Source organism: Myiozetetes cayanensis, unplaced genomic scaffold, assembly GCF_022539395.1.
Source record: "Myiozetetes cayanensis isolate MyiCay16 unplaced genomic scaffold, myiCay2020 scf15, whole genome shotgun sequence".
Taxonomy (NCBI): domain Eukaryota; kingdom Metazoa; phylum Chordata; class Aves; order Passeriformes; family Tyrannidae; genus Myiozetetes; species Myiozetetes cayanensis.
Window position 1 is genome coordinate 17,423,920 of NW_026087159.1, and position 26,456 is coordinate 17,450,375.

General features: G+C 47.7%; 1 protein-coding gene across 1 annotated transcript in view; it reads left to right on the plus strand.

Annotated features, from left to right (window-relative positions):
- LOC126637397 (vascular endothelial growth factor receptor kdr-like) overlaps nucleotides 1–26,136 on the plus strand; it is a 127,621-nt gene extending 101,485 nt beyond the window's left edge. Inside the window, exons 20-30 of the mRNA XM_050310631.1 lie at nucleotides 719–807; nucleotides 1,991–2,156; nucleotides 2,703–2,800; nucleotides 3,698–3,820; nucleotides 3,918–4,029; nucleotides 9,384–9,483; nucleotides 10,073–10,178; nucleotides 11,349–11,473; nucleotides 11,722–11,800; nucleotides 14,321–14,415; nucleotides 20,918–26,136. Coding sequence (XP_050166588.1) covers nucleotides 719–807; nucleotides 1,991–2,156; nucleotides 2,703–2,800; nucleotides 3,698–3,820; nucleotides 3,918–4,029; nucleotides 9,384–9,483; nucleotides 10,073–10,178; nucleotides 11,349–11,473; nucleotides 11,722–11,800; nucleotides 14,321–14,415; nucleotides 20,918–21,122 — 1,298 coding nt within the window. The 3' untranslated portion in view covers nucleotides 21,123–26,136. The remainder of the gene's footprint in view (nucleotides 1–718; nucleotides 808–1,990; nucleotides 2,157–2,702; nucleotides 2,801–3,697; nucleotides 3,821–3,917; nucleotides 4,030–9,383; nucleotides 9,484–10,072; nucleotides 10,179–11,348; nucleotides 11,474–11,721; nucleotides 11,801–14,320; nucleotides 14,416–20,917) is intronic.
- The last annotated feature ends 320 nt before the right edge of the window (nucleotides 26,137–26,456 follow it).

Here is a 26,456-nt window from a genome sequence, read left to right on the forward strand (position 1 = left end):
AATTTGAGAGTTTGGGGTGGATAATAATCCCTGTCTGTGCACATCCTAGTCCTGTGGTTTCACCTTACCTTGCAACTGGTGATTACAAAAAGCAGTGATTATGCCAAAGGTAGAGAATGTAGTTTTTCTCTCCCCTAACAGCTCACACTGCAACATAAAAGCACTTCAAGCAGGTCTTAAAAACATGCATAATTGTACAAAAACAGCAATTGCACTGAATCTACAGTAGGTTGCACAGAAATAAGAAAGGAAAAAACTGAGAGGACTTTAAAGGCTTCCAAAAACTTCAGACTAAGTATTTTTACAACTTTTGGTTCAGATCTGTCTATGGCCCTGCATACTTTTATTTCCTCTGATGGCATCAGCTCCACCCAAAACAAACAACTGGGAAGCCAGCAGAGAAAATGAAAACTGCTCCATGCTATGGACAGAGTAAACCAACCTTCACAGCATCTGAGACTGGACATTCTGTTGATCATCCTGAATTTTCCTATTTGATAAATAAGGAATAAATGCCAACATCCAAAGCTAAGAATCAGCACTGTGTTCCCTTCTCTCCCCATCCCTACTGATTGTGTCCTTCTGGAAAGTCACTTCTCTCCTCTGTGTCATAGAAATGCCGGTATTTACGTATTTTGAAGAGGATTTGGGGGGATAAGTTAGAATTATGTGCTTTGCAGTGCTTCAAAACTCATTTGAGTCTTACTGTCTTTATCAGGTCCTTTAATGGTCATAGTGGAATATTGCAAATATGGAAATCTGTCCAACTATTTAAGAGGAAAACGGGGAGATTTCATTGCTTGCAAGGTAAGAAAATGATTCACTTCTCATAGTCCCAAGGCAGGGAATCAGCAGCCATGGAGACAGGCTGGGTTTTTCTGCATTGGCACTGCTGGGCATTTCTATGGGTACTTTATTTTCTCACCACATTTCAATTTGAATGATCAAGAAAAGGAAATGTTTTCCCTGCAGGGTCTCACTCCCATCCTCCTCTGATTTAGTTGCAAATACATTAAGCACTGTAGTGCACTTCAGAGGGAGAGAGGGAATTACCCCCAGATCAAGGAGTAGTGAAAAACTGGCCTCAACTGAACTAGGAGAAGGTGAACCCTCCCAAAACACAAGCCTGGGTTGGGGATTTTTGTTTCTAGGCCCATCCCCCCTACTAAGAGCAGCTCATCCTTCCCCCATTCTCTGTTTGTCCCATCCCCTATGCCAGCCCAGTCTGTGCTGGATGCAGGGACCTGGATCAAGGACATGTCTGCACTAAAATTAACCACGTGGTTTGGTTTCCAGCAGTTCTCTGCATCCACACAAACATCTGGGCTGGCACAGGGGACCAGGAATCAGTGCTGGGGAGGGGATGGCACTGCCTCCTCCTTGTGAACATACAGCATGGAAAGGGCTCTCTGATCCCAGCCCTGCCTGAAACTGGAGCCTCCCAAGATTATTTTCCCGGATGAATCCATAATTATTATTATTATGATTGTAGCCATTGTGTACAGGCACAGAAGTACGTGAGGTACTTTGTGTGAGTGAAGGAGATTTTCCTGGTACAGTCACTCAGAATTTCTTTCTCACCATTGTTTCCTTGATGAATTGAGGGGCTGATTCTGTCTCCCCCCCCAGGAGAGGGTGATGCAGACACACAGTGCATACCGTGCACGTACCTTGAACTGATCTGTGATGCCTTCCCAAGAAAGCAAGAGGCACAGAACTACAGTATCTCTCTGCTCACCTCTCAGTTTGCCCCAGCCAGCTCCCAGCTCCCTTTTCTGGGGCAACATTGCAGTCAGTGGAATGGGAGGTTGTCTGTTGATCAGTAGGAAACCAGGCTTCATTAGCTCTGCTCTTTAGGGAACATCATGTTCAAACATGTTTGGAGCTCGTCTTCAGAGGACACTTTCTCCATATGCCATTCTGTTACACAGTTTGAATCCTCAGGCATTGCATGAACCAAAGCTAAAAATGACTTTTATGCTATGTCTAGTCCCAGGAAAACTCTGACCAAGCAGAGAAAAGTCTGGATGAGTCCAACAGTGACCTGACTGAACTGATCAAGAGGCGCCTTGAGAGCGTAGCCAGCACAGGTAGCTCTGCCAGCTCAGGATTTATTGAAGATAAGAGTTACAGCGACTCAGAAGATGATGAAGAAGGTAAAAGAAACCCACCTAATCCCAAATCTTTTCTTGTAAAGATTTCTGTTACTTGGCTGGTACCACACACACTGTCACACTTTACAAGCCCTGACACAGCTTGGTTTGTTCCTGAAGTTGCAAATTCTTCCTCTTGCATGTTCCCCACTCCAACTTTCTCACCAAAAGAGATTGGCAGTGATGAATTGCATAGAAAAGCTGCTCCTGCTCTGTGAGAGGAGCAATAGCAATGTTTTACCAGAAGATTTGTGAAGCCACTCTTCCCAGTCTCCTCACTCACTCTCTATAAAGTTTTCCTCACTCCTATCCAAAGATGTTGTTTTCCCCATAGCTAAATGCCATGATTAACGTGCACTAGAACTTGTCAAATCATCTGATCTTCTGCCTCTGGGTCAGTGGTTCCTACCCCAGAGCTGCAACTCCAGCAGAGATCTCTCCTAACGACACTCAGATGCAGGGCTGGGGCCACCAGAGTGCCAGTGGCACCAGTGCCGCCGAGGTTTGGAGCTGTTTGGAGTGTTTTGCCCTGTCTGTGATCTCTCCTAGATGCTGAGGATCTGTACAAGAGGCCCCTGACTTTGGAGGATCTGATTTGCTACAGCTTCCAAGTGGCCAAAGGCATGGAGTTCCTCGCCTCCCGAAAAGTGAGCTCATTCAGACTTCTATCCCAGAACCCTGAGTGTCTGATATGGAGAAATCCAAGCACACTCTTGAGCCTGAGTAATCTGCTTTTTGCTCTTCTGTTAAAGCCTTGGAGATCACGTTGGCTCTGGTGGTTAAACAATAAGTAGCACTGAAGGGGTTGGAAGGGATATCCATCATGTTCTTGGCTGCAGGGACTGGCATCTGTAACGGGAGAGTTCAGATAGAAGGGATGAATACAGATTGTGAGACAATTCTTGGAACAGCCTCATAAATAAATGCAGAAAAGGCTTCTTGTAGAGAAAGGTCCTTCTAATGTGATCAACAACAGCACTACTGAAAAATGAAGGGGAGTATCCAGCTATTCCTTTGGCTTGTCAGCAGTGTTGGAGAGTGTCAGCAGAGTTAGCACCTCTTTTGGATACAACAGGAAGGCTGTTTGCAGCCTGTGGAACACCTTTTCAGTAAATGGAATGTAATACACGTGCCAAAGTGTGCACACAACTGTGGGTTTGCACTGACACAGCTCCAGGGGAGCACAGGAATCCCGAGCAGAGTCAGCCCATCTCACACACTCCTGGGCCTGCATTTGCAAATGTAGCTGCAGCTGCCTTTTGACCTCTCCCAATTTTCCCAGTGAACAGTTAGTTAGAAAATAGGACTCCCTTTGTGTTGTCGTAACTGTGAAAGTCAGAAAATCACCTGCAGTATTGGCTTGTTCCCCGAGTTATTCTCTGCTCTGTGTAGGACAGAATGTTTGGGGCTGGTCCCCTCACAGAATCCCTTCTGTGCCCTGCTCACGACAGCAGGTCCTTTGCCTCCCCATTCCCAGAGAAGCTCTGCTGCCCTCAGCTCTGGCTGGGAGCCCCTCTGATCCTGTGTGTCCTGGTTCCTTGCAGTGCATCCACCGGGATTTGGCAGCAAGGAACATCCTGCTCTCCGAGAACAACGTGGTCAAGATCTGCGACTTCGGCCTGGCCAGGGACATTTATAAAGACCCCGACTACGTCCGGAAGGGAGATGTAAGTGAAAGGATCTGGAGTTGTTATCCTCAAGTTGTTGTTCCCCAGGGGCTTGGGTGGATCAGTAACAGCAATCTGCTGTGTCTTTGGTGTCCAGGCCCGGCTCCCACTCAAATGGATGGCTCCAGAGGCTATTTTTGACAAGATTTACACAACGCAGAGTGACGTGTGGTCCTTTGGAGTGCTGCTCTGGGAAATATTTTCTCTAGGTAAGAATGGTTTTCCCCTAATTTATGGCTCCTCTGCCAAGGAAAGCTTTTAACAAAAGGTGCTGATGTGGAGCAGCATTTCTGCTTCAGCTGGGACAAGTGCACAGTGCAGGGCAGGTGTGAAATAAAGCCACTGGGCTGAGGTCAGTGAGAACTCCACCTGAAAACAGAGGACACTGGGCAAGGGGGGAGCAAAAATCCTAAATCCTGGACCTAACATTTGTAGCCACTGAAAGCAATGGAACCCAAGATAAAACACAAGCCCTTACTGCTGTGGAGTGAGATGCTTCTTTGACAGCAATGAAGAAGTTTCCCATCCAACCATCTTTTCCTGAAGAAGTCTGCTTCAGGAACCCCCACAGCCCCAAGGCTGGAGGGTCCCCCTGCTGAGGGCACAGGGGGCTGATGCTGCTCGTGGCAGCCCATGGAACACAAGGGAAATTGCCCACATGATGTTTTGTCCCAACTAAACTATTTTCCCCACAAAATCTAAGATTTTCTAAGAAAGAAAAACCTCTTGGCAGCAGCTGCCATGAGGCTGATCCGAGAGCCAGTGCTGGGCTCTGCCTCAGTCCTTTTGGCGGTGGACAGGAAGAACCATGTGCTCTTGTGACCACATCGTTTGCAAGCCACAACATTGCTGAAAGAACAGGGATGGAGTTCTTTATGTGCTACAGATTTCATCCCAGGGTGCTGCTGGAAATCTCAGCCTCGCTGAGATCTGGTTACTGTCCAGCAGATAAAGCTGTGAAACTGAGACAAGCAGCCTCCCAGACAGTTGGACTTTACCACTCTCAGATTCGCCCTGCAGAGTGGCAAGTTTTGTTTTCCTGAGGGAATTTAGGAATGTCAGCTCTGGCTTTTTAATCAGCACTTGCAGACAAAAGAAAACAAGAAGCATTGTCAGCTTAAGCTGCTGGATTTTAAAGCAAACTCTGTAATCTCCTTCTATCTTTAGTTCATGGATCAGTTGAAATTAATGATCGGGCTCAAGATGCCAAGTCAAGATGCAAAGTCTGGAGCTGTTTCTGTCCTAATCTTTCTTTAGGGTTGGTTGCAAAATCACAACTTGTTTTTGGTCCAAGTCTTTCATTTGGACTCTCCTCTAGTCCATGTCAGCACACGAAGCAGAAAATTCACATTCAAATGGTTAAAGCACGTGGCAGTTCCTGCTTTCTCCAGGGCTCAGTCCTGTTTATTTAGTGATGTTATTTTGGTGTAACACCTCCATGGCTCTGTAACAGCATCACCTGCTGCAGGTGCTTTGAAACACCACAGAAAGGCAAAGCTCCAGAAGCACCAGCAGTGCCCTGTTTTTGACAGATTATTCAGGAAGATGCACCAGCAGAGACAGGCTCAGAGGGAACAGGCATTGGGCACCTCCAGGGAACCAGAAGAACTGAATACTGATGAATGGCAAGGGACACTGCAGAAACAGGCTTTGTATCATTCCCAAAGGTCCTGACAGACTTTAGCAGATGTGACTTTCAGGTCATTTGGCCTGACTAATATAAACACAAAAAAAGAGGGTCACTCAAACTCACCTCTATTTTTATCTAGTTTTTAAAACCAATTTATCTGGTTTCTTTTAATTTTAGATAGACCCTTTTCTTAATGAAGGTGCTTTCCTGGCACAATAGACTGTCCTCTTCTGAATTCAGGGGAACCCACCAACCTCCTGCAAGGGCTGCCGTCCGTGCTCAGCCTCTGCCCGGGGATGACGTAGATCACAAACTCCTTTTTCTCTCCGTGGCACAGGTTCAAAAGCAGTCATTTTCTCTGAGAGGGTTTTTCATACAGATCATCCAGGCATGCCTGTGGTTTGGCACTGCTCACATCTGCAGCTCCAACGATAAATATTTAATTAAGGATTTGTGTCGCTGATTGAATTCTCTTCTATAAAAGTTTTACAGATCATTGAGAGCCAAGGGATGGAAGTTATTTGTCGTTGCTACAGGGTATGTTTTGGCTCCCATTTACAGCTGCTGCTTTTACTGGGTCCCACAGACTTAGCACCCTCTAAAAAAGGGAAAAACACTGATTAGGAAACTGCAGAGTTTAGTTTGGTCATGGGTCCTTTCCAGGGGCAGAAGCTGAGAGAAGGACAACAGGTTTCCTCCAGAAAGGCTGGCTCCATCTTGGTGATACACAGGGAAATCAGGGCTGGAGAGAGACTGTTCATTTTCATCTGGGGCTGAGTTTGCAATGAGCTTTAAATTATTCCATAGGGGTCAGCACACCTCGTGTCAGGTGGTGCCAGCAATGTTTAATACATCCTGAAATCACTCATGGTACAGAGTGTCGGTGTCTCCTGGAATTTCAATGTGCACTGCTCAAAAAGCAATCAGAGATAATTATGTAAACAAGCAGTGCCTGCTCGTATAACATCAGCATCTTATTATCCTACTAAAATAAGATCAAGATCAAAAGAGGGCTCCCATATCCAATGCATGCCACATCTTTGAGCATTTTGGAAGAGATTTTCCCTAAGGAAAACATCATGTGTAGACCTCACACCACATGTTTCAGCCTACATTTCTCCCAAGCTGTCTCAGCATCCCAAATCCAAGTTATTAGGGTTAGCACATAGTCCAGATGAAGTGCAGTGGTGAGTGGAAGTGGAAAAAGGAGAGTTCCTTGCTTTTATGATCTGAGCTGCCTCCAGCTGGTAGAAGGCCAGCACCAGTCAAAATATAAACTACCAAGAGATCCTGCAATCAAAAATTGTTCTTAGAATCACAGCATGCTAAGGGGTTGGAATGGACCTTAAAGATCATCCAGTCCCCACCCCCCAACACGTCCCACTAGCCCAGTTTGCTCAAGGCCTTATCCAACCTGGCCTTATCCAACCACTGCCAAGGCTGGGGCATCCACAGCCTCCCTGTGCAACCTGGTCCAGTGTCTCAGCAGCCTCACAGGGAAGAATTTCTTCCTAATATCCCCTCTTCCAGTTTGTACCCACTACTCCTTGTCCTGTCACTATTATTCTTCTTTGCCTTCCTTGGAATTGCTCTCACCATGTTGCAGTTGATATGACCGGTGCTGTAACCAGAGAGAACTCAGAAGGTGAGCCCCAGTGGAATTCTCCATCCCTCCTCACCCCATTCTCTCATGTTGCCCTCAAGGTCTCCGTCCCAGTCAATGCATTTGCAGGATTAATTCTTATCAATAAGATAATTATTGAGCCAGGTCTAGCCAGCGGTACTGAACAAACTGAGGGTTTTTTTCTGCACTGGGAATGGTCCTGTGGCCATTCACCAAGGCCTGACTCCATTCAGCTCCTCCCCATGGAAATCATGGTCACCATGGCACAACAGTGGCATAATTGGGGTTGGCAGTCAGTGAAAAAGGCCCCCTTCTCTAATGAGGGGTCTGTGGTGGTGCCCCAGGTCATCGACACTGTAGAGCCAGGTAGACCAAGGGAGGCTCTGGAGAGGTTGTTGAACCCTGTTGAGCTCAAGGGTGTTCAGGAAGCCCCAGTAACTTCTCAGGGTGGAAAGACAAGTGAGAGTCAGGAGAGGTGCAGAGGCAGCAGTTTGGTGCCTGGGACACTGTGGGAAAGTGACAGCACACTTTCCATCCATCTGTTTAGTCACAGGCATCTTGGGAGGTGGTTTGAGACCTTTGGCTAATGGGTGATGCCACGTGAGCTGAACAGTGGATTACCAGGTTATTCTGACAGGTGAAAGGCGGATCTAGGAAGGAAAATCCAGATATAAGGCAGAAGTGATGCTACTGACTATCATCTCCAACTTACAGAACTCCTGGAAACACTCTCAGTACCTTGAGCTGGTCCCTGCACATCCAGGGAATTCAGATGTGCTGTGGCTGAGCATCCCTGGGCCTTGGATGTCACTGGAGCTTGTTTGCTGTGCTGAGGGGCCCTCTTGGGAAGCTGCCAGGATCTCAGCTCCCCAGAGCAGAGCTCTGCAGATCCGTGGAGCAGAATAATCCTGGAAGCAGCCACGTTTTGGCACCCTCTTGGCTGCTTTTATCCAAAAGATTTCTGCTGTGCTTGTTGTGCCCCCAAGTGCACAGCAAATGATGGTGTTTCCAATTGGGGGGGGGGGGAATTGCAGGAAATATGCAGGAATGTTATGGACAGTAGATCATGCACAGATTCCTGGAGGGCTGGATACAGATCCAGATGCCATTCCATCCCCTATGCTGAGACTTGATTACATTGTTTCCAAAGTCATCATCCAGCCCTTTGGATGGCAGAATGTGCAAGACAAGGGTTGTGCTGCGTGTGAAGCCTTTGCTGAGGAGGGAGGGAGGGAAGTTTACAGATCGTTCAGGTCTATCCACAGCAGGCTCAGTAACCTTTCAAACTTCAGCACAGACTTCTCTTGAATGTTACCTGTGAGGTCTGGATTACTCAGATGCCAGGGCACTTTCCCAAACTATATATTTGTTCCCCTTATTTATGGAGCACTGGAGATGTCATACAGCAAAGAGCACAACCTCTGAAGAGCTCATTAGTTGAGGAGCACATGTGATGCATTTACACCAGTGCCTCCTCCGTAGAGAACCATCTGCACAGGCAAATGATGACTTTTTGATTCATGTTGATGACTTTTGGCCAACTTTGGTACAGTAATACAGTGCTACTGGTCCCTTCAGAGCATTCTACCTCTCAGAACAATAACAGTTGCCATGAGCTGCCCTCCCAGGGACAGCAACACTCACACTGACATTGCAGTGGCCCTGAAGACACACTCTGAACACACACTCAGGAAAGAAAAGAAGCCTAAAAAGCTGCAAGGTCACGTTCAAGGAAGTTTTGCCTGTAGGACTGGATAATACACACACAGTACTCAGCTCCACACCTGAGGTTGAACTGCAGTTCTCAGGGCCTTCTGCAGGAGCCAGGTGCCCACAGCTCCCTGTGCAGCAGCCAGGCCAGGGATCCAAGGCAAGGCAGGATGAGCAGGACTGACTGACCCCATGTGTGCTCTCGTTGTGCAGGAGATTGGCAGGCTAATCAATGTTCAATGTAACCAACTGAATGAGCTGGAACTTTTCTACCACTGATCAAGAGGTCATTTAAAGTCTCAAACTAATAAAATTTAGTTCCCTTCTGCCCTATTTTACCTTGGAGTGGTCCTGCCTGTATCACAAATGTGGAGGATGCACTGTGATTGAAATCTCTGAAGAGGCAGAGTGAGTCTGTAGCAGGTTTCCAAACAGAACAGGTAGACAGGAGGTGGCTGCAACTTCTTTGCTCGAGCTTCTTTTGCTGCCAGACTCCGGGTAATCCCAGATGCTCAGCAGAGGTCTCTGATTTGTGTTTAATTCCCCAGGCTGGGAAACAGGGACTGTGCCACTCTGAAGCCTCTGATTTCTCCCCCCAGGTGCCTCCCCATACCCTGGAGTGCAGATAGATGAGGATTTCTGCCGGCGGCTCAAGGAAGGGACCCGGATGAGATCCCCAGAGTACTCCACCCCAGAAGTGTAAGAGCTCCTGCTCTTGTACTGTGAGCTGACACGTGTCATTTAAGTATTAAAGCTAGATTGTATTCAGGTGGAGAGGGGGAAGGGGACCTCAGCTGTGTATTTTGCATTTATTTTTTCAGTAAATTCTGTGGTTGTTCATGCCTTGGGTATCCTGGTAGCACGGACTAATGCCAAGGACAGCCCAAGTCAGCCTGACCTTTGCCAACAACAAGATGAACAGATCCCCATGTGAGCTGTAGTTCCTGGATCTCTGTTCAGGAGACCCCTGTGTCTGCCTTGACTTCTGACTCTGGGACAGAAACCCAGCATCCATAACCATGACTTATTTCAGCAGTATCACAGGGCCCAGCAGCCAGATTGTAAGCTGGGTGAAAACAAAAAGCCTCAAGGCTCAGCTGAGGCAGGAGGGTGGAAGCAACAACCATCCCACGGGGCAACTAGAACAGGATTGCAGCACATGGAGATCTGAGCCTGTCCTAACCCATAACCACCCAAAGACTGACCAAACCCAGCAACAGTGGAATGAAACAGCCTGGAAGCAAAGCTTCTTTCCTTTCCCTTTCTGAATCCCTGGGTCTCTCCCCAGGTACCAGACAATGCTGGATTGCTGGCACGGCGTTCCCACCGAGAGGCCGACGTTCACCGAGCTCGTGGAGCGCCTGGGGGACCTCCTGCAGGCCAATGTGCAGCAGGTACAGCAGGGCCAGGCTCTCCCAGCTCTCATGGTGGTGCTGATGTGCTGATGTGTGCATGTGGTACCCGTGTGTGTGCTCAGGGAAGGGCTGATTGACCCCAGCATCACCTTGGACCTCACAACAGAGGTCACAAGGAAAAAGGCTGCTGGGGTGAGTCACGAAAATGGCAACTGTGCAATAGGGATTGTATTTTAAAACTAGATGGCTGTCCATCCATAGCAGGATGTGTTCACTCCTGAACTTTCTCATTTTCCAAGATTACATTCACCAGTGCTCTTAGGAGCTTTACAATTATGCAGTTTAAAGCTCAGAAAGTCAGTTAGAGCATTATTAATGTCATAATAGTTAATTCAGTAGTTTTCTTCTTCATTAAAAACAACCAGAAATGCAATTGTCAGTTTAAAAAGAATCAAACAGCTCCTTCCTGTTTGTAAACAACTGTAGTGGAGCTGAGTTGAAGAGGGCCCAGTCTGCAACATTAAGAGCTTGGGAGTTTTATTCTATAACCAAAGTAAATTAAGGAGACATAAAAATCATGATAAGGGAATAGGGCACTTAACTGCTTCTCGAAATTAAAAACAAAAAATAAGCAAAGAGAAATTTGGACAAATGATTTCAGGCCTTAAAGGCAGAGTCCCGTCTGGGATTCCTGCAGGGGGTGATGACAGTCAAGAGCTCATTAGGATTCCTTGGAAGGACAAGAAATAAAATCCTTCCAGGCTCCCACCTGAAGGACCAGCTCTTCCCAGTTACAGCTCCTGAAGCTGAACAAACCCAGAAAGTCTACACATAGGCAGTGTGCTTTTACCAATTCCAAACTCTGTTCAAGTCCTGTCAGTCCCAGGGGTTTGGGAATTCCTGTCACTACCTCCCTTCTCCAGGGCTGTCCCTTGGAATTCCCCAAGAGGCAATGACAGTATAGAGACTGCTTTCCTGAAGGGCAGATCAGTGTCCTACCCCTCCCTGAAGGTAGCACAGCCTCACATCTGGAATGTAGGAATGATGGGAAGAGCATCACAATCACTTTGAAGAAATATCATAAATTGAAATAAAATCCAGTCCTTTCCCAGTGTAGAGCTCTGTAGAACACAAGAACCTCTTACACTGAGATGCAGCACAAGATGAACTTCACCAGCTTTGTGTTCTTTCCTGTTATTAATTCTCTAGGATGGTAAAGACTACATTCCACTGAACATCACCCTGTGCCCCGATGGAGAATCCAACCCCAAAACTGGCCCTGTGGAAGAAAACTCGACCCCTGGCCTGAATCGCTGGAGTGCAGTGGAAACTGGGTGAGGAAAACTGAGACAGGGGTGGCAGGGAGGGAAAGAGTCCCTGGAGCTGGGCACTGTCTGGTGTCCTCTCCCAGCAGTGCTGGTTAAAGAGGCAGACAAATTTGTGAGGGTGTTGGTTATTAGTTATGAGAGATGGAATAAGAAAACTGGTCCAGGAGACTGAGCTGGGTCAGGGTGTAACTGAGCCACCAACTGCTGAGCATCTGCTTGGGTTGGTGCTGACCCCTCCACTTTCCTGCTTGCAGTAACAACAGCAAGAAGAGACCCCTGAGTGTGAAGACATTTGATGAGGTGCCAGTGGAAAAGGAGAAAGTGCTGCATGAGGTAAGTGAGGTGGCTGCCTCCTGCCCCACCAGGTTCACAGATCACTCGTCACCAGCCCCAGAAACACCTACTGGAGCTTGTGAAATCTGTTTGGTCAGAAACAGCTTTAAATCAAGCAGAAGGTTTGGCCCTGGCATCTCACACACAGGTCTGTGTGACAACTAAGAGGGACCTGCATTTTGCTTAACAAATAATTTAAAGAGAAGCTCGTGTGTGACTCCCCTGGCTTTGATCAGGCCAAGGACCTTTATATGACATATTTCAAGATGTTTTTCCACCATAAGAAAGTGGCAGCTCATTGAAATGAGGCTCTTTGAGGGAAATGTGTCCAGAAAACATTCAGGCTGGCTGAGACAGCCAATAATTTAGTGGGGATGGGGGTGTTCAGTTCTAGGTAGACAAGAGCAGGATTCAAGATGCTGCTCTTGGTCACACAAAGTGAACAGTGTTAAAGTGAGAGTGTTAAAGGGTTTAATTTTCACTCCAGGGGAAAACAAAAGCTTGTTTTGTTTCAGAGTGATGGATCTGCTTGTTGGCTTCCTCTGAAACTGCAGGTTGGAGGGGGTTTCTTCCTATTTTTCCTTCTGTATTTAAAAAAAAAATCAGAGCCCAGCTCCTGGGTTGCCTGTGTGGCTCAGGCACTCCCTGGCTGCAGCTCCTGTGCTGCCCACACCCTCTGCCTCAGGGACACCCTCTGTGCCACCAAGGAGGGGTCTCTGTGTTCCAGGGATGCCTCAAGTGGATCAAAGTTTAGGAGGGAAGCTTGGAACCCTCAGGAGAGCTCCTGGCAGAGGAGGAGGGCAGGGTTCAGGTGGTGAGGAGCAGCTCAGAGTCCCTCTTGGACAGAGCCAGCCCCCTTAGGGAGGTTCAAGTCTCAGCTCCAACCTGTCCTGGACATATTTCATATCCTTGACAAGTCCTTTTCTCACTTGTCTCTGGTCACACAAATGGAGGCCCATTATTCCCTAACCCTTTGCCAGCTGTAATTTCTGCCTCTTTATCACTGCATCTCAGCGATTAGAAGGCTCAGAAATTTCTCAGGCTCTGCCTCTTTCCTCTTGCAGGATAAAAATCTGTCCCTCTGAATCTCACAGAGACATTTCCTACACCCATCCAGTATCAGTGAGGGATTACTGCTGCCAGCACGAGCATCACTTGCCTAAGAGCTCCCTGTTCATGGCATTTTAAAGCAAGTCCTTACATGAAGAGGGAAAAGTTTCAAAGAAAGGGTAATAACACATCATCAGATCAAAAATAAATGTGATGTTTCAGTCAGGATCTTCTAAAGCTGAATTATGGTGTGGTCTGCTCTGGGACAAAGTAAGAAGTGCACTTGTGTTGCTAAAATTATCTTAAATATCATGACATTAATAGTCATTAGGTCATTATTTTAAACAGTTGCCCAGGATCTCTCCAAGTGCTCTACCACACCTTCCTGCAATTGTGCCACTTATCTGCAGTCCCTGGGGATATTCTTTTAACAGACAAGTGTAAGCAAAATGCAGAGCAGCCCTCAGATAAACTGCTCCTGGACCAGGGGGAAACAGTCCAGATAAAAACCAGAGACAAGCTGGGCTCTACTGAGGCTCTGACAGGCATCATTCATTTTGGATTTTACTTTATACTTTGGAAACCAGTTTCTAGACTGATCTTATCAACAACTGATATATGCCCAAAGTATTTATAAGAAAACATTTTGCTTGCTATTTGTTGCTTGCTGAGATTATTTTTTATATTCCAATTAGTTTGACTGGTAAAATAAGACTAACTAGAGTTTCACTCCTATGTTGGAGTCTTTTGCTCTCTCAGTTTGGACAAACACACAGACATGCAACTGTCCAGCATCCCAGAGGATTTCAAATGCAAAGGAACCCCCCAGAATCTTTAATATTTTAAATTACTTAAACTGAGGACTGTGATGTCTGAGAACTTGTACAGCACTTTGCACAGTAACAGCTTGATCTGAACTGCAGCCTGGAGGCTCAGCAGAACCACAACCTCAACCTCAACTTGAACCAGGACAGTTTTGTTGGAGGGCTCATAAAAAATCCCCAACCACAGGCTCTGTATCTTTGCAGAATGCTTCTGAACTTCCACTCCCTTCAAATTTCAGAGTTCCTAAAAGTGCATTTCTAGGAGGTATTTGGGGAGCTTGTTCTTGGAGGAACCCAGCCAGAGTTCCTGGCTACGTTCTCTCTGAATTCAGTCTGTTCATATCTCCCTCCCACGTACATGGTACCCATATGCTTAATATCAATTTCAAACTGGAAAATGTCACATTGTGTTTTGATATTTTTTTCATTTTAAGGCTGTTCCTTCCAAATACAGATCAAAAACTGCAGCATCACAGAAACAAGAGAAGTGTTCTGGGGCTCCAGAGCAGCATCAGAGGAACAGCTGGATAAAAACTGATAACACAGGCCCTGAGAAGGGAATATTCTGAAGGATTGGTGGGCCCTGCACCAGGCCCAGGGCACAGGTCCCAGGTTATCACTGATGTTCCTTCCTTTTGCCCCTCAGGAGTCGGACAGTGGGATGGTGCTGACGTCAGATGAGATCAAAAGCCCCAAGAGGCTGGAAATCCGTTCCTGGCCCTACGGGATCATGGCTCTGGCGTGAGTACTCAGGGGATCCCTTTCTAAAGGCTGCTGAAATTCCCAAAAGGAAAACTGCTGGGCTATCCCAACAAGCTCACAGGAGTTGCAACTCCGAATTTCAGCCCCAGAACCGTGGTTAATGTACTTGGAGAGCAAGGGGTAGGATATTCTGTGAGTGGTGAGTGATAGGAGTGAAAAGGCTGACAATATACATGTCTACTTTTGCTGTTTCTTGAGGGCTTTCCCAGTGTTCTTCTTTGCTGATGGAACATAGTTTGAAGAACCTGATTTATTCACCCAAAAATAACATTTATGATTATACCAGCCTGCAAGTTTACCTTGGACACGCAGCAGGACTGGAACCTGTGCAGCTGGTGGGATGTGAGTGAAGAAGGTGTGCACAGTGAAGAGTGGTATAAGCACTGCAAAGCAAGTCCATTTACCAGATTGCTGCATTTATTTTATCACCACAGCGAAGCCAGTCCTGCAGTCCCACCTCCTGCAGGATCCCAGGAGTTCTATTCTCAGGCCTGGTTTACAAACAGAGGCTGTTTATGTTTATCCCTTTGTGTTTGTCCCTTCACAGTACAATCACAGAGGAATAAAAGCAGATATTTAGGTTTTTGCTCCCAGTTCGCATTTCAGTGACAATCCCACAGGCAGAGAGGTGACCTTGTAGTGAAACAGGCCTTCTCCACCTTCCTGACAATAGTAACCCATTTTACTGATTGAAATGTCAACAGGTAGAATTTCAAAGAACAGCTGCCCAAAATATAAAAAAGAAACAGTTCTGTAGCAACGAATTCCATGTCTATTCAGTTAACTGAGCTAATTAGACTTTTACTGAATTTCCTGAAAATCTGTTGGTGAGATTTGGATTTGTTTCCTCTGTCTTAAACTCAATGACCTTTCCCACCAGAGCAGTTCCTTGTTCTACTCCACCTCACCACTTTTCTACATTAAAGAGAAATTACAGATGAGAAAAACCCTCCTGCAGTTGTGGATGTTATGGGAGTTCCTGTGAGAGTGCCTGGGGAGACAGTGCCAGTGTTTTGGAGGGGTGGCTGCCCCACTCAGAGAGAAAAGCAGAGGGCAGGAGCTGCCTTGTCTCTTCAGGCCTTAAAACCATCAGCTCCTGCCTGTTTGAAGGCAGGAGAGGAGGAAAAGGGAGAAGTTTACGTAGGGAATTCTAGACAACAACTAGGGAGCATCCAAATGCTCTGGATTTTGCTGGATAGGAGCGTGATTATTCCTGGATAGGAATAATGTTGTCCAGCAGCATTTCCCCTGTCCCAGCACTGTCCCAGGGCTGTTCCTGTTGGGGGTCAGCAGGGATCTGGATGTGGCTCTGTGGGTTTGTGCTGTGCAGAGGATTCCTGTCAGCTCAGGGCATTGCTATGGAGACCAAACTGTTCCAGCTCTGAAACCACGAGCTCAGATGTCAGGAGCTGCATTACTGGGATGCTGTACCTGGGCTGATTTACCTCCCTTTTCTGCATGATGCCACCTTGACACAAATCCAGCACACACACACACAGACAGCCTCCCTGGGACGCTTCATCCTTCTAAAGGTTCTGGCAGTCACCTCTGCCTGCTGCTCCCTGCTGCTGTCTCCCACTTGGATCAAGAGCTGCCAAAGGCAGACTCTCCCTCTGCCCCTTCCAGGCTGTCTGCTGAAATTCAGGAAAATCAGTGTCCAGCCAGGTATAGAAAACCACCAGAATTCCAGAACAGCCTGTTCTTCAGAGATTTCCAGGAAAACCTGAACAGCTGTCAACCCCACTGGGAGTGAGTGGGAAGTGCCATGGCCCTGTGGGGTCAGTGACCCCCTCCAGCTGGGTTTTCCCCCTTTCCAGCCCACACTTCCATGGGGATTCCACTCCTCATGAGATACCTGATCCTTTGTGTGCCAGCCAGGCCCTGGGAGACCATTCCAAAGAGCTGCTGTGACAGCAAACCCTGCAGCAGCTGTTTGCTGCCCCCTCATTCCCAGGCCCTGATTCCCATGGGATGGATGGACAGAGGTGTGGTTTTTCTTGGCCACATCCTTCACCAAGTGTTTGAGGTCCAGCTGAGACAGTGACTTTGTCAGCTTCTTTTTTCCTCTTTTTTCACTCTGGCAGAGTGTCATTGGCACAAATAGCAGCTGGAACACAGTGCAGAGCACCCCAGTGCCCTCTTGTTTGAGGACAGGACACCCCTGGGTGCTCCTGCACTGAGAACTTGGAAAACAAGCCTCCAAAGCATTTAGAACAGTCTGGAGAGGTCAGAAGGGATGTGGGTTTAACAGGGGAGATAAAGTCACCCTTGTTAATTGTGTCTCTCTCTCTATCAAAAACATTTACCCTGGATCCTTTTCAAAGTCTTTCTTTTCTAAAACAAAACTGTTCAAAGGCTGAGCATGTTTGCTAAACCAGGGTGGCTGCATTTATTATTTTTGCCAAAATCTGGCTGTTTATTTGTCCTGCATTCATTCCTCTGTGGAGTGTAAATCTTGCCAACAGCACACACCATGGAGTGTCGGTGTCGAGAGTTTCTTGGAGGTGAATCTGATACTCTGGGCTTGGGACCACTTTTAGGCCAGACTGACCATTTCTGAGCATTTTCTAGCTGAGACAGAAGGTCAGAGCAGTAGCTGCAGTGAGAGACAAAGACTGACTGGGCTCAGGGAGCCAGCACTGAGGGAAGCACAGAGACCACAGAGGGATGGAATGCTGGGATGACTCTCAGCTCACAGTAATAACAGGTTGCTGCCAGGCACTGCTTTAAAATTCTCCCAGACAATCAAGTTATCATTTAACATTATAAAAGGGGTGACATCTGCTCAGTTGTCCTGTCTCCCCACAACTCCAGTTCTCCTCAGCTGCTCTGACATTGCTGATGTGGTTCTGCTCCAGGCCCACAGCAGCTCAGCTCATCCCCTCTGGGCTCTGGGTGCTGCCTTTGCCAAAGCCACGCTGGGCCTAAGGCCAGTCAGTGCTGCTGAAACAGATGGGTTTGCTCTGGAGCATCAGGCATTCATGGCCAAACACAGGGTGCCCCCCAAAAATCCAGCCTGCCTTTGGCTGGAATCCTTTATATTCTCAGAGAACGAGGCAGGAACCGTCTCTGCTCCAGGGCGGAAAGAGCTCCAGAAGGGTTTTATTCTGTGATGTTGAGATAATAAATATACTTACTGTTGTGCTCTGCCCCTTCTGACCTGGCCTGAGCTCTCCAAAGTAGAGCTTTGAATGAGTAGCTGCTCAGGAGTTTTGTAAGCCCTTTTTTCCCCTAGGATTATTCTTAAAGTAGCAGGGACTAAAAGGAGAATTGTGCAAGTCTGTGTCCCCAGCCTGGGCTTGACTGTGGTGCTTTCCATCTCACTGCTTTTGGGGTGCTGGGGAAGTATCAGGGACATCTGAGCAGCTTGGCCACACAGGAGGGGACACAAACTCAAGGAGTGAGTGGCTTTGGCCTGTGGAAACTTTATGTTACCTGTACTTTGTGTCTAGAAGTGTTGAAAACAACAAATTCCTGATCCCAGTCCCTTTAGTTCTCTGTGCCAGCACAGAGGGGAACCCAGGATGAAATTCCTACTGCACAGCACTCAGCCTAAAATGTATCAAAGCAAACTGTGAATCAGTCATAGCTACCAGAAGGAAAAATAAGCCTTTTCTTTAATTGCAGAAAAATTAAAATAATTTAAAAAAAACCAGTCACTCTGTGCCTCATTAGACACCCATGAAAGCCCCTCCAAAGCCCTGAGGCTCCTATGGGTTATTAAGAGGTGTGATCATGAGACAAACGGCTCTGCTGGGCAACAATCAGTCCAATTTTTCATTTTTCCATAAACACACAGCCAGAATTCCTACATGGACACAAAAATCTATTCATTTTTCCCAGTGAGGGCAAGATATTTGGGCTTTTTATGGCAAAGCAGTAGGAGCTGCTCCACAGCACTGGAGGAAGTTCTGCTCTTGCTGCTGGAGGCCCTCCCTGCACAGGGGGATTTTCTCTCAGTCATCTTCTTTTTCTCCAGGCTCCTCTTCAAGTCATTGACCCCAAAATTTAGACTAATAGCAACTGGCTCCCTCTCACATAAAATAAACAGCTCCAGCAATGATTTCCCAGCTCTTTGATGCTTTCAGGGTTTTTCTTCCTCTAACCAAAATCTCTGGTTCCCACAGCAGGAAGAAAAGGCCTCAGTAGGTCATTTAGGCCCTCTGGCTATTGCAGGATTATCCTCTGTGGTATCCTCTACACAACTTTGGCACCTTCGGAAAACTCCAAAAAAGTTTGTGAAACATATTACTTAATATTCAGGCTAACTTTTCCTACATGTAATTCCTGCTGTTTTCAGCTTCATCTGGAGCAGGAAATCTGGAGCCCAGGAGAAGGGGAGCTGTTAATGGCTCTCATTCCCACTGAACACCCTTGCCCAGGCTCCCAGCTGGGGCTGCCCCACGGGCACAGCCACCCCACACACTGTGGGCTGTGGGTGCTCAGGAAATGCATTTAGATGAAAGGAATATTTGGGAAGTTCATTGCATTTTAGTCTGCCACAGGAGAGCCAATGACAAAAGCTGAGCTCACTCCCCAGCTCTTTGCCTTTGGAGCAGACACTGATACCAGCACTGAAGAGTCCTTCCAACACCAGCCCCACTCCAGCAATAGGTTATTCCCAGATATCCAGTCTCCTGACCTCCAGGGGCACAAACCCAACAGAACTTGCTGGGAGGCTACAGGGCACCGAGAGTTTCCACTGTGGCCACACTAAACCCCACTAACTTTTCTTCCCCTGCAGCACTCTGAGATGTGCAGGCTGGGGGCCAAGCTAAACAGATGCTTTCAAGTTTTTCTCAGGCTCCACTGACAACTTTAATACCTGGCAAACTGGAAGGCAGAGCATCTGTGGAATTGTCCCACGTGAGTCAATAGAACTGAGCAACAAAAAGAGAGCTACAGAAATAAACAGCAAGGCAGAGCTGTGGTTCCAGTGCTCAGGCCAGGGAAGAATTCATCTGCAGAGAAGCTCTGTGTGTAGAGGAAGGGGCAGCTGCCAGATGTGTAGGATACATAAGCAGTTTCCACTCAGGTTTTTCTCTGGACAGAAAGGAAAAGCTTGGATTGTGAGAGCAGAGTGTGCTGCATTTTTCAGGAGTTCTCAGGGTTCCTATTTCTTTTAGAATTTCTGCTTTGCTGCTCCACAGGCTTGGTTGCAGTGCCTTGTGCAGGTCTGAAAGCACAGGAACAGCAGCTTTGCTCTGTAACCTCTGCCTCTGCACTGCACAGAACCCAAATCCATCCTAGGCATGCAAGACAGGGTGGGCTGGCTCTTACAACTCAGGGCTCCTGGGTTCACCTCTGAGAGACAAAGCTGGAGATACAGACATGCAAAACAAGTGTACTGAATTCTGCACTTCTTTGATGAACTGTTGGTTATTCAGACTTGCTTTACAGTTGTTAAAATGCAGCTTTATGCTACTTGAAACACATATTTCATATGTGCTTGGGCATTGCCTGATTTTAAATCCCCCCAGGCACATTCCTGTCACTCTGAACTGAGACATGAGCAGTGCTGTGGTGGGTCTGTGACTGAGGCTCGTCCCAAAGAGCTGCACCTTAGAGGGTCCTGGGCAAAGTGCAGAAGATTAAAAACTACTCTCACTTCGGGATCCTTTTGAGAACCAACCCTAAGTTATCCAGGCCTCTTCCAGTGAATTGCTCAGAGGGAGAAAAACAAGGTTAACAGAACATAATTTTTAAGGCAGCCTGTGACAGAAAGTACCTTTTTTCCTCCCCACAGCACTTGCTGTTCCTCAAGGGCCCCTTGTGATACAAATCCTCTCCAGGCTTCTCCTGCTTTTAGCACTGAGGTTGCTCCACGTGCTGGAAGTTGCTGCTCTCCATCAGCTGTAAGGAGGGAAGGCAGCAGGAGAGGAAGCTGCTCCCTCCAGCAGCAGCAGCCACAGAACAGCAGCTGGAACTCTGCAAAGAGCTGCCCTTCTCCAGGGCTTGGGAAGGGCTGGGCAGTGCAGGAGAGGTTTAGCCCTGCATTGCAAGAGTGTGTTCAGCACACACCCTTCCTTTCAGTATCATTTTAAATTACAGTCTGTCAGAGGTTACTCAGTATTTCATCCTTTATTATACTTCAGGAAGAGTCATAGCCTTCAGTTCTGCTTTCAGAAAAGCCAAATTTTTACTGACCTGTGTCAGAATAATGAGAGAGAATATTGTGGTATGTATAGGACAGGTGCCTTTATAACTAAGAGAACTCAGATGTGGTAAGATAAACAGACAGGGCAACACAGCTCCTGCATTTACTCCTAAAGCTACTTTTAAAACACTGAGTTAGTCAGAATACCTAATTCAGTTCCCTTATCCAACAAGTAAAATGTCACTGTCCTACAGGGTCCTGCAAATGGGAGTTGGGATGATTTAAATATTTACTTTAGAAAAAAAACCATTTTGACCATTAATTGCACCCAGAGACCAAGGCTGGTGAGACAGGGTGGATCCATCCCGTGGTTTGTTCCCACAGGAGGAGAGCTGTCAGCAGGAGCAAGGAATCCATCCTCTCTGACCACGAGGCCGTCAAGTACCAGCCAGCAGTGCAGGTGGAAGAGGACACCATGGATTTCACGCTGGAAGACTCTGTTCTGCTCCCCATGGATCCAAACCTGGAATGCCACAGCCCACCCCCAGACTACAACTCCGTCATCCACTACTCGGCCCCCCCGGTGTAACCAAACCCTGCCCAGGCTGCACCTCCAGCCTGGCTGGGTCCTCCTCTGTCTCCAGGCGTGCGTGGAATGGAAGGCAGATCTCCCAGGACAGTGGTTCTGATGTGAATAGAAACATTTTAAGAGCATCTCCTCGACTGACTTTAAAGGCCCTATTGCTACTTATGTAGTAAATGAAGGTTCTGTCCATCAGAACTGTGGGAAGGAGCTGGAACCCCAGCTCTGCCACTCCTCCCTGGCTGGGGCTGGGCACGGGCATGTGCAGATCCACAGGTTCCTTCCTTCATGTCTTACTCCCTGCCAAGCTGGTTGTGAACACAGGATTCGAGCTACTGGCCTAGGGATTGGGTAGTCCAGGGATGGAAGGGATCAGCTGTAAACAGCAGCCAAACAAACACACCAATGCTTTGGGTTTGGAGAAAAGCCAAAAATTGAAGCACTGTTCTTAACCTGGGATCTCAACTCCTGTAAATATTTCTGAAATATTCTGAAATCCAAGATACCTTTGTTGCAATTTGAATTTAATAATTTCCACTGCCCACAGGGTACACTCCTGGCAGTGGTGTGGCCCAGAGAAAGCTGGCAGCACTCATGCACCAAGAGGCAGACTTGGGCCATCAGGGCACACAATGGGCTTAAATCTGCGTCCCTGGGCTTTCTCCTTGCTCAAACAGCAGTTTTTCAGCCTACATGCAAGAGGGAGCCTTGCTGGAGATGCATCTGTAATGATTGCAGGGCAAATCAGTGCCTTAAATATGAACCTTCTTAAGCTTCAGCAGGATTTCCCAGCTCACATGCACATGTTTGTGTGTGCACAAAACACTCTGAGAGTCACACACGAACACACCCCGTGTGAGGTACCAGCAGGGCAGCAGCATGTCTCTGTTTCCTTTCTGCACACAGGCTGGTCACTAAAAAGAAACTAAAAAAAAAACCATTTCCTTTGGATCCTGTGCTAAATGCCCAACAGTTTGATCCTGGGAATACGAGCCCGTGCTGAGCTGCCAATCTGTGTGCCACACATTTCTCCCTGACTGCCCTGCCAAGGCAAACACTGGTGTGATGTTCAGTGCCCTCTGCATCCGAGCCCTTCCCGGCTCCATGGTCATCCTGCTGCAGCAGGGCTGAAAGGATGGCAGGTTCTCCCATGGCAGGAATTCACAGGGTGTTTCCCCCAGCCCCAGAGCTGCCTGTGGGCAGGGCCCTGCACACCCCCTGCATGCCCTGAGCCCCTGTGCTCCCTGTCCATGCTCACAAACCCAGCAGCTAATCCTGCTCATTCCACGAGCTCTGGAACGGTCAGAGCTGACCTTAAAAATTCAGGAAGGGAAAAGTCTCCAGGTTGCAAGTAGAAAAGGCAAGGATGAGAAAGATGTTCATTGACAGTCGGGGCTGTGACCTCTGAGTTATAAACCTGGGCTATAAATGGCTCCCTGTGCAGTTTGCTCCAAGGTCTGCACAGCCCTTCCCTTTTCTTCCTTGATTTGACTTCTTCAGCAAAAAAGACTTTTTCTTCAGGAGTCAAAGTGGAGGGGGGGGAATCCAACCCCTGCAAAACGATTCTGTTACCTTGGCAAAGACAGCTGAGCAGCCTCAGAGCAGCCAAGGAGCTTTGCTGGGTGAGTGCTTACATGGGCTACGCTGAAGGAATCACAAACGAGCCTCAGGTATCAGCAAAGGGAAGACAAGTCTCCAAAGCCTGGCCCACGGTAACTGCGAAGGCTCAGGCACCTGAAGGGTGGGCTCTGGGGAACTGCTCTGCTCCTTCTCCTTGGCTTAGAGCATTAAGGAAATCACTGCAGTCCCCCAGGAGCCCCCTGCTCACAGTGCCCCTGCCTGGTGGGGATGGGCTCTACTTTGTGGTCATTTTGCACTGCTTTGTATTTTAGTACCTGTGTATTAAACAGAGCTGGTTGTATAAGAGAAGAAACTACTGGGAAGGAATTCATCTGATGAGCCCCAGAAAGCTCATCGGGTCTGTTTCTCATCAAACACTAATTACCTACAGCTCTGGTCGAGTAATCAACCACTTCTGATGGAAATAATTTATTCATGAGACAAAAGGAGAAGGAGGTGCAGCCAGTTCGTGCTGTGCTGTTGGTGGCAGCAGAGTGAGGTGTTGGTTGCTGCAGGGTGAGAGCACAGCGTTTATGAACCTTCACTTGCAAACTTTAGAGTAAGCACGTGCAGGGCAAAGCCTGCCTGTTTGTGATGAAGAACGGGAAACACTGCTGGCAGGACTGAGTGTGTCACCTTCCCACTGTCTGAAGGAGGAACTGTCAGGGTTTCTGGTGATCTTGCTGAGCCCAGAGGCACGAGGAGCTCGTTTGGACCACACCGAGCATGGGGAGGTCCCCTGCACCTCTCAGGAACCACATCAGCCCTTCTGCATCACCTGAGGGTGGGAAACAGAGCAGAGGATCTTCTAAAACCCTGCTTGCACTGACAGCCCCCAAATCTGAGGGCTCCTCTGCAGAGCAGCATCAAAAACTCTGGAGCAGAACCAACATCCACTTCCCCCTCCAAGAGCCCTGGCAGTGAAGGGACTGAATTTGGGCAGCTGTTTCCAGTGTTTATTTTGAGTGGAAGATTTTTTTTTTCCTCCTTATAGTAAATGTAACAAGCAAAAGTATTGCCTGAAAAGTATTATTGAACATATGTCTTCTATTTTATTTACTAATATTTTGTTTGTCCTTTTTCTCTCTTCCCTTAATTTAATTATTGTTCTTTTCTTCCAGTGATGTATATAGTGTACCCAGTAGCAACAGATATAGTGATTCATTTATATGGTAAAATGTGTAACATTTTAGTCCAAAGAGAAAGAGATACCCAGACATAACAAAGTATTGTTACTAAACATTTCACTAATGCTTGCAGGCCAGGCTCCAGTTTACAGTGCCCCACCAGTGCCATTTCAGAGCAGTTCTCTTGGCTGGGAGTGTCTCTGCCTCTCATTTATTCTCCACAGTATTTAGTTTCAGTTAGGAAACAGGCATCTGGAGGAATTTGGCAGGTTTATCTCATTCCTGGAAGTGTCACCACACAGCTCCTGTTATAGGTGAGGAGTTTCCAGTGCCTCAGTTTTCACTGAAGGCTGGTGTAGAGTGGCCAGAGGGTCAGAAGGGGAAATTGTTTCACTGATGTGATGTTTTATTATATTTTCAGACTTCTCAGGGATTCTCACTCACTCCTGTGTGCCAGCTGCTGTCTGGGCTGGCTGAGCTCAGTGTTTCTGCAGTGACCTTTGTTTCCTTTGGTGGTGCTCCCTCCTGGGTTTGGGCTCTTGTAACCCCAAGAGAGTGAGGGCAGAGGAGCTCAGAGCTCCCCAGAACTGGGTTATCTTCTCTCCAACAATCACCTGCCCCGTGGGTGTCCCAGGAGAAGTGCCTTCAGCTGCATGTTGTTGGTCAGGCTGGGGTTTGGAAGAGTCTGCTTTCCTATCCCTCTTTTCTCTCTTTCCTCTGTTCCTTGAGATGTGCTCTCCCAGGCCCCCTGGGTTGCTGTGCTCTGCCTTTTCTCTGGGTCAGCTCTAGGATCATTTCCCTCTGCTCCTCCCTGGGTGTCCTGTGCCTGCACAGGCTGATCTAGATAATCTAAAATAAGCTTTTTTCACATTAAATTGTTTTCAATATATAGCCAAGGAAAACTAGTTTGTATGAGTTTGTCTGGAAGCCTCTGTGTGTCCTTCCCTGAACAGGAGAAGCTTTTTTTATTTACTGATTTTTTAATATCGGTGTTTGGAGCTAAATGAAGGTCTGTGTGAACCTGATCGTTCTCTGAGTCATTTCCTCCAACAGTGAGGTTTTTTAAGACTCTTCCAAGTCATCCTCATGAGAAGGGGGTCCTAACCAGGACATGGGCCCACAGTATCTGCTTGGGGTATCAAGGAAGATCAGATAAAAACCCAAAGTCTGAGTGATGGTCTCCAACAAAGCCACTGAAAGCTGAAGGTGAACACATTTAGGCCTAAACTGCTCTGCTTGATGTCCCACCAACACCAGCCCTGCTCCTGGTCCCCTGCTTGGCAAAGGCCAGGGGTATCCCAGAGGGTCCAGGCACTCCTGTCCTTCCACACTGCAGTGGCCAGGGGACCCTGTCAGTGGCCAGTCCCGTCCTGACTGACGTCCTCAGGGATCCTGACTGCAGCACTGCCTGTCCCGCTTTCCAGGCTGGATCTGGGATGGGGGCTGGGGGTCTCTGTCTCCCATCAGCACCAACTGGACACCACCAGGAGCTGTTTGCAGGGAACATCACCCCCAGATTGCTGCAGAACAGGATGAAGCCCAGTTGGGTTCTCCTGAGGGCAGGAGTTCCTGGGATCAGGTTCGTGCCCGGGGAGCAGCCCGGGATTTTTTACCATACAGTGAATGGAAAGCTCAGAAAGGAGCAATAATTCTTTTGTCCCTCCCTGCAAGAGTAATGGCCAAACCCTGGGGTCCACTGTCCTGGTTTGCACCACCTCACAAAACCCAGCAGGGGAGGCAGCAGCACCGTCTCACACCAGTGAAGGGCAGGAGGAGCCCGGGGTCTTCCCCTCTCAGAGTCAGTCTGTGCAGGTGTTGGCACAAGCACTGCTTGGTTTGTTTGACATTTGTTGTTTCCATTTTTTGTTAAAATAGCCCAGAAATCTTGCTGGATTGGGTCATGTGGGATATGATGTGATGCCCCAAGGGCCGTGGTTGCAGGAAGAGCAGTGTGGGATGGGCTGAGCAGTGCCCTGTTCTCCTGCCCAGTCCTCCTGTGCCACCAGAGCTGGCACATCCTTCGTTCTCAATTCGTTTTTCCTCAGACCCTGAGTTGTCAAAGCAGCTACAGAAAACTGGGAAAAGCCAGTAACTTGGGACTTACAGGAATAAACCAAGTGCCATGTAATCCTCCAACCACAAGGAATGTTTGTCTGCCGTGTTCCTGTCTGTCTGAAGAATGTATGCACTGAGAACAACGCTTTCTTATGTAGTCCAAAATTGTACTGTATCTATTAACCAAAAAAAAATAAAAAGGATTCTATATTTATACAGCCCAGGGCTCCTTTGTGACATCTCTTGGTTTGAAGAGCATTGTCCTTGAAGCAGAAGAAAAATAAATAATGCAACAGTGTTGAGAGGTTTTTCCAAGGCATAGATCCCCTACACATTTCTCCAGGGGTTCCAGACTTGGGACAGACCTTGGCACGCTGTCACTGCCCAGAGGGGCTGCCCACTGCACTCGTGGGAGAGACTCACAGGCCTCGGGAGATGGTGGGAGTTTGCTGGAGAAAAACACCAGTGCAGCTGCTGCAGGAACAGCCCAGGACACACAGACACTGCTGACCTGTTACTGGTTAAACACAGGGATAAA